The following is a 13,829-nucleotide window of genomic DNA, read 5'->3' as shown; positions in this document are numbered from 1 at the left end:
AATATAATATAACTAACATTTAAAGACTGATAGTGAAAGAAGAAATGAGAAATATGGCAATAAATACCATTTCATTGCCTAACTAACTGTGTTTGTACGCATTTAAAAAGTGCATTATATCTAGTTATATATGCATTTGCATTACTAATTAAAGTCAGTTAATAAAAAGGAATGCACAGCAGTACGCTCATCTCCTTCAGGAACAGTTTTCGCAAATGATGACGTCATATCCCCGTCGATGACATGAATTGTTTCTGAAATCATTGAAGACAGACCACTTAGAAAATACGACATTGGTAAGGCTATTTCCTGTTCCTCTAGGAGCCGTTCTAAAAATAACTTTATCGGATGACTTTGCGCAATAAAATGATTTGGCCCCCTGTGTCATGACCATAGTCGGATTCACGGAGTTCACATTCACGGAGTTCACGCGAATGTTTTATGGTCCTAGTTCCAATGCAAACGGTTTCGTCATCATATTCATACCCGCTTTTGGCACATTATATACCAGATACCCTGGAGCTGATTACAGTGGAAAATATTGAACACATCTTTTACACCTATAGTACCTCATCTCTAAACTATTCTTCTTTTTAGGTCCTCAAATGTTATACCATGTATGTTCAGAAAATATTTACAAATATTAGAAAATAAAAAAAAATCACTTTCTAAGAGCTACTATAAATCACATTGTTAGATTCATACCATTTTATCATATGTTAATTGTAACAGCTTAAAATGACGTACAATTAGTGTGCATTTTTAAAATTTAATTGCAAAATTGCTAAATTTGGTTAGTAGTGGCATGCTTTCTCCCATCTTTCTTGGTTGTTCGTCTCAGGTTGGTGTACAATACCAGTTTTAAATATTGTGACTGATTATATGACCCAGTTAAATTCTCATGTTAGACAGGGTTTATATGGCAAGCAAGCATTTAAATAAGCTCACACTATAGATTGACGATAATATATATTATTATATTTTCTTTATCCTCTTGATGATATTGTGAAACCATAGAGGTATGATTAAATTACATAAATTAAACAGATCTTTGTTATTATAATTTCTATTTATATTGTATTATATATAGATGGATTTAAAGTCTTTAGAAATGTTTAGTATAAAATTTAATTTATGATATTGCATAGAATTCTTGTGTAAAGAGAATATATAGAGGTGATTGAATGAGTGTACAAATAAGTTAAATAATGTAGTTGAATTAAATTTTATTGTACAAGCCTCAGGCAAGCATAATATTATTTCATTGAAGGAGTTTGATAAATTAGTAATGAAACTACATAAATATAATTTTCTATTTAGCACAAATACAATATAAGAACTGCTTATGGGGGTATTATTAAAACTTTAAGTAATGATAATTATGTTTTGTTATGTTTGCAGTGATTACCATTGCTTGGTTCTACATCATTTTGTACATTTTGATAATATTTTCATTACTCTCTATAGTGATGCTGCATGTACTTAAATAAAGTGTTCTGGTCTCAGCACACCAACATACAGCTTTAGGATCCTCTATATTCTCCAGTATAGTTGTCCTGTCTTTACAGTCAGCACTTACTCTATATATACATTTAGTCATTTCATCACTCACAAAGAAGGACCCGTCATCTAACAGTGAAATACCCCTTGGACTTGTAATGTCTACATTCCTTCCTATCATCTCTCCCTGCCAGTTAAACCATGTGACTTCCTTTTTGCCTGCATCAGATACATAGAGTGAATGGCTGTTTGTGGTGACACACCAAGGTTCACTGAAAATATTGTCACCATTTGAATCTTTCGTTACTGTAATTTTGATATTACCTTTCAAGTCCATGATTTGGAGTTTAGCATAAATTGAAAATGTAACTGCAAGTTTCCCCTGATGATGGCTTATTCCAAGGCACTCTCCATCTACTTTCAGTTTGTTTTTCAATGAGAAAGAGTTTGAGGAGAAGGAAATGAATTGAATTGTGTAAATGTTTGGTAATGTAACAGCAAGTGTATCTTTGGTCACTATAGTGATATTCCAGGGGTTTGATTCAAGTTGTAGTTGTTTGATTGCTCCAGGTTTTATGTCTATCATTTTAATTGAGAAATTATTGTAATCTGCTATAAATAATTGGTTCTGAGGAGAGACAGTTATACCATTTATCCAGCAATCATATTTATCTGAGAATGTTTCAACATTCATGTATCTAGGGGTAGACATTTTCATTCGTAATGCAGCTTTATCCTTTGGTTGGGCTGGTTTCTTTAGTTCCTTTTTTCGCAATGTTCCTAATGATTTCTCATTCTGAAGGAGTTTTTTTATTGCTTGATTGGATTCAAAAGTGTATTCATCAACATCATTGGTTGTTGGTAGTTGTTTTGCCATATTTTCATTGTGTAATATCAGTTGCTGAGCAATTTTCAATTCAGTAAACAGTTGGTCAGTTTTCTTGTTGGAGTTGAGGTGTTTTAGAGTATCCGCTGATGCTTGAAGAAATTTGTTGATGTCATCACATGTTGTTTCTGTTGTTTTCAACTTGTTGTTGTTGTCATGTTGGATTTTTGTTGCAGTATCTTTAACTTCCTTTTCTAGTTTATCTAATCTTTTGTTCATCTCTTTTCTAAAGTTGTCTATTTCTACTATAGCATCTTTCAGAGAAATTGTTGATTTAGCAACTCTTTGTTTAAGATCTTTTGTTATCTTGCAGCATTTGTCTGTTAATTTGTCAATATCTTTTAGAGTTTCTTTGAACTCTGTGCTGCCTAAAATCTGTCGTGATATATCAGGTATGTAGTCCACATGGCAGGATGTTGGTGTGTGTTGAAGGGTTACACAAACGCTACATATAAGTGCATTATGGTCATGACAAAAGAACTTGATAATTTCATTTGTATGTTTAGGACAAGACTTTGTCAAATCAGCTGTCTTTCCACCAGAAGTAGGTTTGAATGACTTACGGAGGTTTTGTTTATGTGGCATGTGATCTTTATCCAGAAGTTGGTGATGGCGTAGTGGTCTTGGTTTTCTGTGAGTGTTAAAGCAAGTTTGGCATAAATGTTCCTCACAATCGACACAATAACCAAAGGCTGGTAGTCTGATGTCATCTTGATCACATATTTCACAGAATATGTCATAATCTTCAGCACCACCTTGAGATAGTGTAGATGATAATTTCTTGGATGACTTTTTACCAGGCACAGCCATAATGTAACCTAGAAAAGAAAGTTATTTATAAATATTCAACACTGAATATTATGTATATATATAAAACTAAATAAGAAAAGGAATATTTTGATTCAAATACTTAATTACCATTAGTGCCTCTTTTCTATATTTTATGACACCCTTAATCCAGTCTTTCAGTTAGAGAAAGACTGCTCACAATATGGCCAAAAACAGAGCTACTACTAGACATCACATCATTCATGTGTGAAGTTTTTATAATTATCTTGAAAATTTTGAAATTTTATATGCATCATTTAAAACTTGATATTTTTAAGTGAATTAAAATAATTTAACTAACATCAGTTTTAATAGTAAGATTAATGTTTTGTTTTAAAATAATAAATCATATAAACATATTTCTACTCAATGATTATAATCTTAACAGAAACAATCTAAAAGTACAAAGTTGATAAAAAAAACATAATAAAGTTTTCGATTTTGGGATATAGGGAGGGTACATACATATATCGTCACCTCAATATCTGCTTCTATATCTATATGCAGTTATTGAGTTTTTGCACTAAGGTGACGATATATGAATTTAACTCACAACTGGTGGAGCAGTATAATCATTGAAAAACGCTTGTTTTGAACAAAATTTCTACATGCAAAGAGAAATTTTATTTTATCTTGGTAACATGGTACATCATCATTGTGAGGCAGATACATGATCCAGTTCAAGGGTCAAGGTCACACATAACTATAGCTCTGGATTCAGATTGGAGATCATTGATTGTCTCTATATGTATACAGTAAAAACTTCTTTTAAAAAACCCAAAGAGCTAGAGCTTAAGATATTAAGCATGAAAAATCTTCTAATGGGTGTCTACCAAGTTTGTTCAAATAAAAGCCCTGGGGTCAAAATTTGCCCCTCCCATGGGGGTTATTGATTTTCCTAAAAACTTAAAAATCACTTTTAAAATCCAATAGTTAGAGCTTAGATATTTAGAATGAAACATTTTCTAATGGGTGTCTATTTTATGAAACTGCAATGCCCAAAGATTTGATATTTGGCATGTATCATTGCAAAGAAGACCTCTACAAAAGTTATATAAATCATATCCGATAAGTCAAATTCAATTGGTTTCATCCTAGTGTTTACTTTACTGAAATAGACTAGTACAGCAAAAGTATCTTAAAATTTTCTCAAAAACTACAATGCCTAGAGTTTAAATATTTGACATGTCCTCTATAAATCATGTCACAGGGGTGACACTTGGCCCTGTCCCAGGAGTCACTTACTCTATAAAGACTTGTAAAGGAAAAAAACAGTCTTCTCTTGTGAATCTTCAATACCAAGAGCTTAGATATTTGGCATGAAGCATTGCCAAGTGGATCTGTACATAAGTTGTACATGTATAAGTCAAAAAATGGCCCTGTAATGGGTATAACTTAGTTTACATAGATCTGTGTAGTAAAAATGTCTTAAATATATTTTTCCCTGAAATGACAATGCCCTAAGCATGTAGAATTCTACAAAATGATGTAAATCATGCCCATGGGCTCAAACTTAGCACAGAATCGGCCAGGGTGTTACTTGATTTATATCATTACTTGTATAGGAGGAAAATCATTCAAGTCTTAGGTGCTAGGGGGCGTGGACGGTAACTTGCACTTTCCAGTACCATCCATGAACAGGCTCAATCAAACCGAGCCTGCAACATTTTCAATTTTGCCGTGTTGGGCTTTCTTTAGGGATTCTGTATTTATCTATTTTATTCTTTTGTACAATTACAATGCCAATAGCGATAATAATTGTCATAAAGCATATCAATACCTTTTTGTTATAGTTTGGGCTGGTCTACATTTGTGGCAATAGCTAATCACTTTTAAGTTCTGTTTACAATTAAACCAACAGATGGTTTAATGACTGTGATGTTTAGGTCATTGACTTTTCAAAGTAGAGGTTTGAATTGTGGGTGGGGGTACAAAAATGTCTCTGAATGTTATTTAAACTGTATGACAATGATAAATCATATTAAAGTAATATACATACATTTTGGTACTTCATAAATTTTCATTAAATTTTAAACATAATATATAAATTTAAATACATAAATTGACTCACCAGTAATTAATACTGCTCACTAGGCTATTGAAAAAGTATTTCCTACTTTAATTTCTTATCTGACAAGTCACTTTTTAGTCTATCCACTGCTATGTACCAGTATTTTACCTGTAAATTACCTGTATCATCTTACAACAGATGAGTGTACCTTAAACGGAAAATCAATATACTACATTTTTAAGCTCGACTATACGAAGTATATGGAAAGCTGTCCTACTTGCCTCGGCGTCCGCGTCCAGATTTCAGATTTAAGTTTTAGTGCAACTATAACTTTTTCATTTCTTAAGGTTTCAACTTCAACCTTCAAATAAATTTTCCTTATCATCAACCACATCTTATGTGACAAAGTTCATTACTCCAGTACCAATATTTTCAGATTTATTTCCCCTTGAACTTTTTTCCTTAAATAAAAATTATTTTTAGCTCACCTGTCACAAAGTGACATGGTGAGCTTTGTGATTTCTTTTCGTCCGGCGTCCGTCCTGCGTCCGTCTTTCGTCTGTAAACTTTAAATCAAAACCACATCTCCTCATAAACCACTGAGCCGATTTCATCAAAACTTTACAGGAATGTTCCTTTGGTGATCACCTTTAAATTTAAAACCACATCTCCTCATAAACCACTGAGCCGATTTCATCAAAACTTTACAGGAATGTTCCTTTGGTGATCACCTTTAAATATTGTTCAAAGAATTGAATTCCATGCAGAAGTGTGGTTGCCATGGCAACAGAAAGTCAAAAAAACCCTTAGAAATCTTCTTATAAAAAACCTAAGAAGTTAGAGCTTAGATATTTGGCATGAAACATGTTCTTGTGGGTGTCTACCAGGTTTGTTCGAAAAAAAATGATTGAGTCAAAATTGACCCTGTCCCAGGGGATCATTGATTTTCCTTATATTTATATAGTAAAAACAAAAAATCTTATTGTAAAAAAGCCAAAGACGTTGAGCTTAGATATTTAGCACAAAACATCTGCCAGTTGGTGTCTATTTAAGAAGTTTTCGGTAGTTTTTATATCGACTTATTGGCAAAATTAAAGGCAAAATTAAAACTCTGCAATAAAATTTCATAACACTTGGGATGTTGTTAGAATATGATAATACAAACATAGTAAGTGAAAAAATGGAGGTCACCGCCCTCGTCATTGACTTACTTGCTCATTGAGTTATTTGCCCCTGAATTGGACCTTTTTGCTTAAATCAATGACAGACAGTTCACAATCAATGTAAACAATATTTTTTGTCGCTTTTTTTATACTGTTTGAGTCAATTCGGAAAATTTCAAAAGAGAAAAACAGGTTGATTTCCTTTTCCTCTTCATTTCTAAACCTGTGACTATTTTTAAAATATGGCCTATTTTTAAAGAATATTAAGTCATTTTATTTAAACTGAAAAACTTTAACATAAATAAGATATGGTATAACCTGTAAATATGTATTTTGATAAACAACAAAAAGAAAAACATAACCGGAAGTAAAAACAATATGTTATAGATATACATATTGGTTATCTGCCCTTGAATTGAACCTCAGATATAATGTAAAATATCTGATCCAAGGAGATGAGACTTCCAGAAGTAGAAAGGGTTGAATCTTAAATTTGTGTATCGCTTGAACTATGTTTTTTATTATCATTCTAACAACATGCCATGTTTAAAGAAATTCTATTGAACAGTTTTTATTTTGCCTATATGGAAACTCCTGAGTGTCTACCAAGTTTGTTCAAATTAAATTCCTCAGGTCAAAATTTACCCTGACCGAATGGGTCATTGATTTTTATTTTATGTATATAGTTAAAAGAAAAAAAAAGAAAGAAAAAAAGATAGAGCTAAAATATTTTGCATGAAGCATCTTCTAGTGGGTGTCTACCGAGTCAGTTCAGATAAAATTCCAGGGATCAATATTGCACCCGCCCCTAGGGGTCATTGACTTTCCTTACATGTATACAGGAAAAAAAATCTTCTAAAAAAACTAGGGATTAGGTATTTGGCATGAAGCATCTTATAGAAGGTGTTTACCAAATTTGTTCAAATTATAGCCTTGGGTTAAATTTGGCCAGCCCCAGGGGGTCATTAATTTTCCTTATAATTTTTTGGATATTGGAAAACAAAATAATCTTCATCTAAAACAACCAAAAGTGCTAGAACTATAATATTTAGCATAAAACATCTAGTGGGTGTCTACCAAGTTTGTTCAAATGAAAACCCAGGGGTAAAAATTTGCCAGCCCCAGGGAGTCATTGATTTTCCTTATTTTTATTTAGTAGAAACAAAAAAGTATTCTATTATAGAGGCTTTAGCTTAGATATTTGGTATGAAACATGTTCTGGTTGACCGCTACAAAAATTGTTGAAATTAATTGCCCCACCGGGGAACATAGATTTGTCTTATATTAATATGAATCTACAAGAGTTTCCATGGCAACTAGTGACTTAATAGCAGCTTTTGACTTTTCATAGTAAACTGTAAATTTTCATAGCAAATACTAAGTAATGCTCTGCATATACAGTTAACTTTACTTATAGCGAACACGGTTATAGCAAACTTCCGGTTTAGGGAACAATTTATTTTGGCCCAAATTTTGACCTTCTATATTTTATATAAAAATATATGGTTATAGCGAACACGGTTATAAGGAATTATCGCTTATAAGGACTCTTAGTCCCTATTTATTTAATAGTACAGAAAATTACACTTTTATAACCAACTCCAAAATATTGGCTATTCGTAAATAGATCCCACATTTTTAACTTTCGTTTTCATTCGCACGGATTAAAACTTGTTCATCGTTGTATGTACTTCAATACATCTATTCAAATGAATTTGTATAGTTTTCTATTTAGGATATTTTTATCATGAGCTCTTTTCACCAAGATAAAACGGTTATTTATTTATTTTCTTCAATAGTTTTGCTCGAGTAAAATAATTATAATAATTTATAATCGTTTTTCAACATAATCATGCATGCTTGCAAGCATGATCCATTGCAAACTGCAAAGTACGCTTGATTTAAATGAAAAGAAATCTATATTTTACATTAGTAAAAGTCACCCTTAAATAATAAAAGAGGATACTGTATTCAATATAAAAGGAAGGAAAAATCGAAAATCTTGTTTATTCTCAATCATGGAAAGAAAACGAAAAGAGTTTAGAAACAAAATATTATATTTTATGTGAAATTGAGATAGGGAGTAAAACTAAAACTGAAATAGCAATGATTTTCAAATTCCAAAAAGTGCGCTCTCGGGTATTATGTCTAAAATATAAATAAATGACAAATATTTCTATTTCTTAATCAAATGCTCTTCAAAAATGGCGGACAATGGTAAACAATCAGTTCGTTATATGTAAATCTATTCGCTATAAAAAAACTCCTGATACAAGGAACTCATTCGCTATATGCTAACAAGGAACTCCGGATATAAGGAACAGGTTTTGAATGTCCCAGTGAGTTGGTTATAAGCGAAGTTTACTGTATAAGAAATAAGTAGATCTGAACTTTAGTCAGATTGATTTTCATAGCAACTCACAATTATTAAATTTCCGTAACAACACGTTAATCTACTTTTGAGTTTCATAGTAGGCACTGACTTCCAAGGAAACCATTTATTGTGTGTAGCAAACCATGACATGTTTTGGAACTTTTATATTTTCCCGGAGCAAAAGTTTTTACAATTTACAAATACAAACTTTGTGATAGATTAAGATTTTATTCATTTATGGTTTACAATATTACTTGTTCTTTGTCATGAAGAATATTTATATTCAGGTTAGTGATATTGGGGTCATCATGACTCTCTGTTTTGTATTCATGTTGTATAAATGAAAAGATCTTTAAACGTAGAAAAAAAAATAAGCGCTAGTAGATAATTCAGACTTTAAATCTTATAACATAAAACAAGTCATTTTGAACAAAATGGTATAGCAGGTTTAAAATATTGATTTTATAGGTCATGGTTTTACCAAACTATTTCAATTTAAATCAGTTATTGTAGATTTCCATCAAAATAGAAGTATAATAAAATATTTTTGTGTAATATTGATGGGACAATATAAAGATTATGACATTTAAAAAGATCATTTATCTTGATTTTATTTGTTTGGGTAGTTATCGAGTTACCCCTCTGTGCAATGTGATGTTTAAAATGAATGAATATGCTGTCGAGAACAGTTTATACGAATTAATCTGTCACAAAATTCTTAGGTTGGGAATTCGTATTAGACGAAATTTAAGGGCAATTTAGACTTATGACTGTTTGCTTTTCCTAGACAGACCTTGTCAAATGCTACTTTAAAACATGTGACAAAACTGTCCAACAGAGAGAAATAGTTAACATATAAGTGATATAGCTGTCATAATTATCAACTTTGTACTTTTTAGGTTATTGCCCTTTAATATGAATTTTAATTGGTGTGTGAAATGGACAAAAGTCTTTTCATAACATTATTTTGGCAGGGGATTTGACAGTTTGTAACTTTTTATGTTCACTTTATTTTTAGAAATATGAAGTGTTATTTCACTGGGAGTCACCTAGTTTATGTATATAAAAACTCTTCAATTTTTTTTGTATGTATCTGAAATGCAGTGGTGGAGACTGTTTCTTTATGAAAATTAGTCTCTCTCCTGGGGATAACGTTAGTTACATACAACTGTATAAGAAAAACATACTAAAATATGTTTGTACTTTTATCCCCTCCTTCAAAGAAGAGGGGGTTTATTGTTTTGCTAATGTCCATCTGTGGTCTGTCTGTCGGTGGACCACATAGTTTCTGCTCATAATCCTGAAAGTATTTATTACAAAGTATTCATATTTCGCATATTGATTATTCATATGTAGAAGATGACAACTATTGAATTAGAGGTCACTAGGTCAAAGGACAAGGTCACATGGGCCTTAAATGTCAGAATGGTTTCCACTCATTATCTTGACAACTATTTATCACAAAATCTTCGTATTTCATATTTTGATTGGCCATATGTAGCAGATGACCCCAATTGATTATATGGTCACTAGGTCATTGTTCAAGGTCACAGGGCCTTAAATGACAGAAAAGTTTTCGTTCATTTCTCACAAAGTCTTCATATTTCACATTCTGATTAGTCATATGTAGTGGATGACACATATTAATTTTGGTGTTGCTAGGTCATAGGTCAATGTCACAGGGGCCTTAAATGTCAAAATGGTTTCCGGCCATTATTATCAACAAAGTCTTCATATTTCACAAATTGATTGGTCTCAACTAGAAGATGACCTTTATTTGATTTCAAATTAAAATTTTTGAATGGCAGGTCTTACAGATGTCAAAGTTGGTAGAACACTTCCATGTACCCATTCATGACATGTTTCTATAACAAAATTACCAATTGTATGAGCCAAGGGCTAGAAAGAGGGGAAATGCGTCATTCGACATTTCTTGCTTCTGTTTTGTTTATTCATAGAAATGGAAATCAGCTGGCTGTTGTTTTAATTCTTCCTATTGACCAAGCATTTGTGACGATTTTCGTTAAAGTCAATTTTATATGAAATGCTATCCAACAATATATAGTATGCTTTTCGAGGTCACCCACATGTACTTAACATTATAATGTTAGTCTGAAATCAAGGGGCAGGTACTTGTCTGCCAAGAACGTTTTTGCAGATTTATGCCCCTTCTCTGCCTTTTTCACTTTCATTACCTAGTATACTTTCCATATCTGAGAAAAGTGAAGAGTTCTGTCCTCTGATAAACGACAGTTAGGTCATATTTGTTGCTTTTCTTGGCAATCTGTCTGATTAAACATGTCACATATATATATGTGTGTGTTTTAGAACTTAGAAGGCGATGGCCATAAATCAATAAGAGAACCAGAGCTGATGTATGTAAGTGGAAGAATGTTTAAACAAAAATTAAACATTGATCAGGTAAAGGTTAGCTAACTAGTCCTTATATTTATAAATGTTTATAAGTTAATTAATTGCTTCATTTCATGATTGTAACTTTAACTGGGAACAAAATTAATTTTAAAGGAATTTTGCGCCTTTTATGAATTCTTATTCATAAGTGTCATGTGGAACAAAACATGTGATTCCAATGGTCGGTGATTTTATTTAGGTGACTGCTTTTGCCTGGAATTGTATGAAGTATGTCTCAACCATTATTCTTGGATAGTTGTCATGCAATCTAACAGTGTTCATTTTTTGTGGATTTGTAGCCCAATATGAGTGAAAAGCGTTGCGACACTTTTTGTTTTTGTGTCATTTGCACATAAAAAATATTATTCTGGTAAAACGAGGTGAGGGAATGATCTGGAAATTTGCACACAAGTAATGAAGTTATTCGTCTCAAATCAAATGATACATAGATTCGAAAAAAATATTTTCAGAGGCATCAGGCTAAAGTGAAAGTCCCTTAAATTATATAGATAAAACCTGCATGTCTGAGTAATCCGTCCAGACTCACGCTGCTGAATCTTATTATTTTCTGAAATTTTTGTTAGACCGATAGTAAACAGTTCCAAATTTAAACAAGAAATGTAGAAGGACACATATGCCGCCCCTTTTAGCCCTGGACTCACATTATTGGTAATTTTGTTATAGAAACTTGCCATAAATGGGTACATGGAGGTGTTCAGTTGTGGAAAAAAGAAAAATATTGAAGACTTTGTGATAAATAGTTTTCAAGATAATGAGCGAAAACCATTCTGACATTTAAGGACCCTGTGACTTTTGAACTAGTGACCCAAAATCATTAAGCGTCCTCTTATAGTTATGAGCAAGCAATATAAGAAATATGAAGATGTCGTGATAAATTGCTTTCAAGAAAATAAGCGGAAACCATACTAACTTTCAAGAACCATGTGACCTTGACCTTTGACCTAGTGACCCCAAAATCAACAGGGGTCATTTACTAGTTATTACAAATCACTATGTGAAATATGAAGACTTTGTGTAATAAATAGTTTTCAAGATAATCAGCGGAAATCATTTTGACATTTAAGGCCCCTGTGACCGTGACCTTTGAATTAATGACCCCAAAAGCTTTACGAGTCAGCTGCTTGTTATGACCAATCACTATGTGAAATATAAAAACTTTGTGATAATTATTTTTTAATAAATTGAGCTGAAACCATTCTGACATTTAAGACCCCTGTGACCTTGACCTTTGAGCAAGTGACCCCAAAATCAATAGGAATCATCTTCTAGTTATGACCAATCACTATGTGAAATATGAAGACTATGTGATGAATACTTTTTAAGATAATCAGCAGAAACCATTCTGACATTTAAGGCCCCTGTTACTGTAACCTTTGACCTAGTGACCCCAAAATCGAAAGGGGTGACCTACTATTTATGGCCAAATTACTATGTGAAATAAGGTGACTTTGTGATGAAACGTGACTAATATAAAGAGTTGAAACCATTCTGACATTTAAGGCCCCTGTGACCCTGACCTTTGACCCCAAAATAAATAGGGGTCATCTACTGGTTATGACAAATCACTTTGTGAAATATGAAGACTTTTCATGATAATTTGCGGAAATATTTCTGACATTTAAGGCCCCTATGACTTTGACCTTTGACCTAGTGACCCCAAAATAAATAGGGGTCCTCTACTACATATGACCAATCCTCTACTACTTATGACCAATCAATATGTGAAATAAGATGACTTTGTGATGAATTGTAACCAAGATAATGAGCAGAAACCATTCTGACATTCAAGGGCCCTGTTACCTTGACCTTTGACCTAATGACCCCAAAATCAATAGGGGTTATTTACTAGTTATGACTAATCAATATGTGAAATATAAATACTTTGTGATGAATACTTTCCAAGATAATTAGCAGAAACTATTCTGCCATTTAAGGCCGCTGTTTACTTGACCTTTGACCCCTAAATCATTAGGGATCATCTACTACTTATGACCAATTACTATGCGAAATATGAAGACTTTGTGGTAAATAGTTTTCAAGATAATCAGCGGAAACCATGTGGTATACCGACCGACCGACAGACAGTCAGAGAGACCGACGGACAGGCATTAGCAAAACAATATACCCCCTCTCCTTCGAAGGGGGCATAAAAAATGTGTTCTTTCTAGAAGTTGAAAACTAAGGGTATTTCTTACTATGATTTTAAGGTAGTTTTAGTCTTTTTTGGTACTAATATGGTCCACGTCAACAATTTTCTTTGATAGCAAAGCTATTTCCTCTGCAAGTGACAAATTAAACCCACATAATTTATTAATCAGCTGTGAAATAGACTTTACGTCAGAGTTAAGACTGATCGTCAGTTAAGAAGGCCTACATGATTAATAAAATTTATTTATATATTATTTGGAAAGGTTTGTGATAACTTTGTCATAAAATAGCTGCACACAAATATTACACTTAATGCCAGAGTTTTTTTTTTTGACTGAATGTCAGTTTAGTTGTCACAGAGAAATTTAGCCTGTTTTGAGGATCAACCAAGCCACAATTGGATTAAAAATTCTATGTGCTCCCTGTTAAGCTAAGCAGTGTGACTGAAAGGAAAAATAACGTAGATATGAAGATTGTGTTTATAAT

The 13,829-nt window shown here is 32.4% G+C and overlaps 1 protein-coding gene across 1 annotated transcript; it reads right to left on the bottom strand.

Annotated features, from left to right (window-relative positions):
• Positions 1–1,209: 1,209 nt before the first annotated feature.
• On the bottom strand, positions 1,210–5,407 carry LOC132727503 (uncharacterized). The gene is made up of 2 exons (XM_060713035.1): positions 5,286–5,407; positions 1,210–3,204 (listed from the first exon to the last, which is right to left on the bottom strand). Exon 2 carries the CDS (start codon positions 3,194–3,196, stop codon positions 1,421–1,423), a length of 1,776 nt encoding a protein of 591 aa, XP_060569018.1. The 5' UTR covers positions 3,197–3,204; positions 5,286–5,407; the 3' UTR covers positions 1,210–1,420.
• Positions 5,408–13,829: the final 8,422 nt, after the last annotated feature.

The sequence above is a fragment of the Ruditapes philippinarum genome, unplaced genomic scaffold (genome assembly GCF_026571515.1).
Source record: "Ruditapes philippinarum isolate M1 unplaced genomic scaffold, ASM2657151v2 ctg4752_1_1_1_1, whole genome shotgun sequence".
Lineage (NCBI taxonomy): Eukaryota > Metazoa > Mollusca > Bivalvia > Venerida > Veneridae > Ruditapes > Ruditapes philippinarum.
The sequence above is the reverse complement of the archived record's forward strand: the minus strand, read 5'-3'. Positions and strand labels throughout refer to the sequence as shown.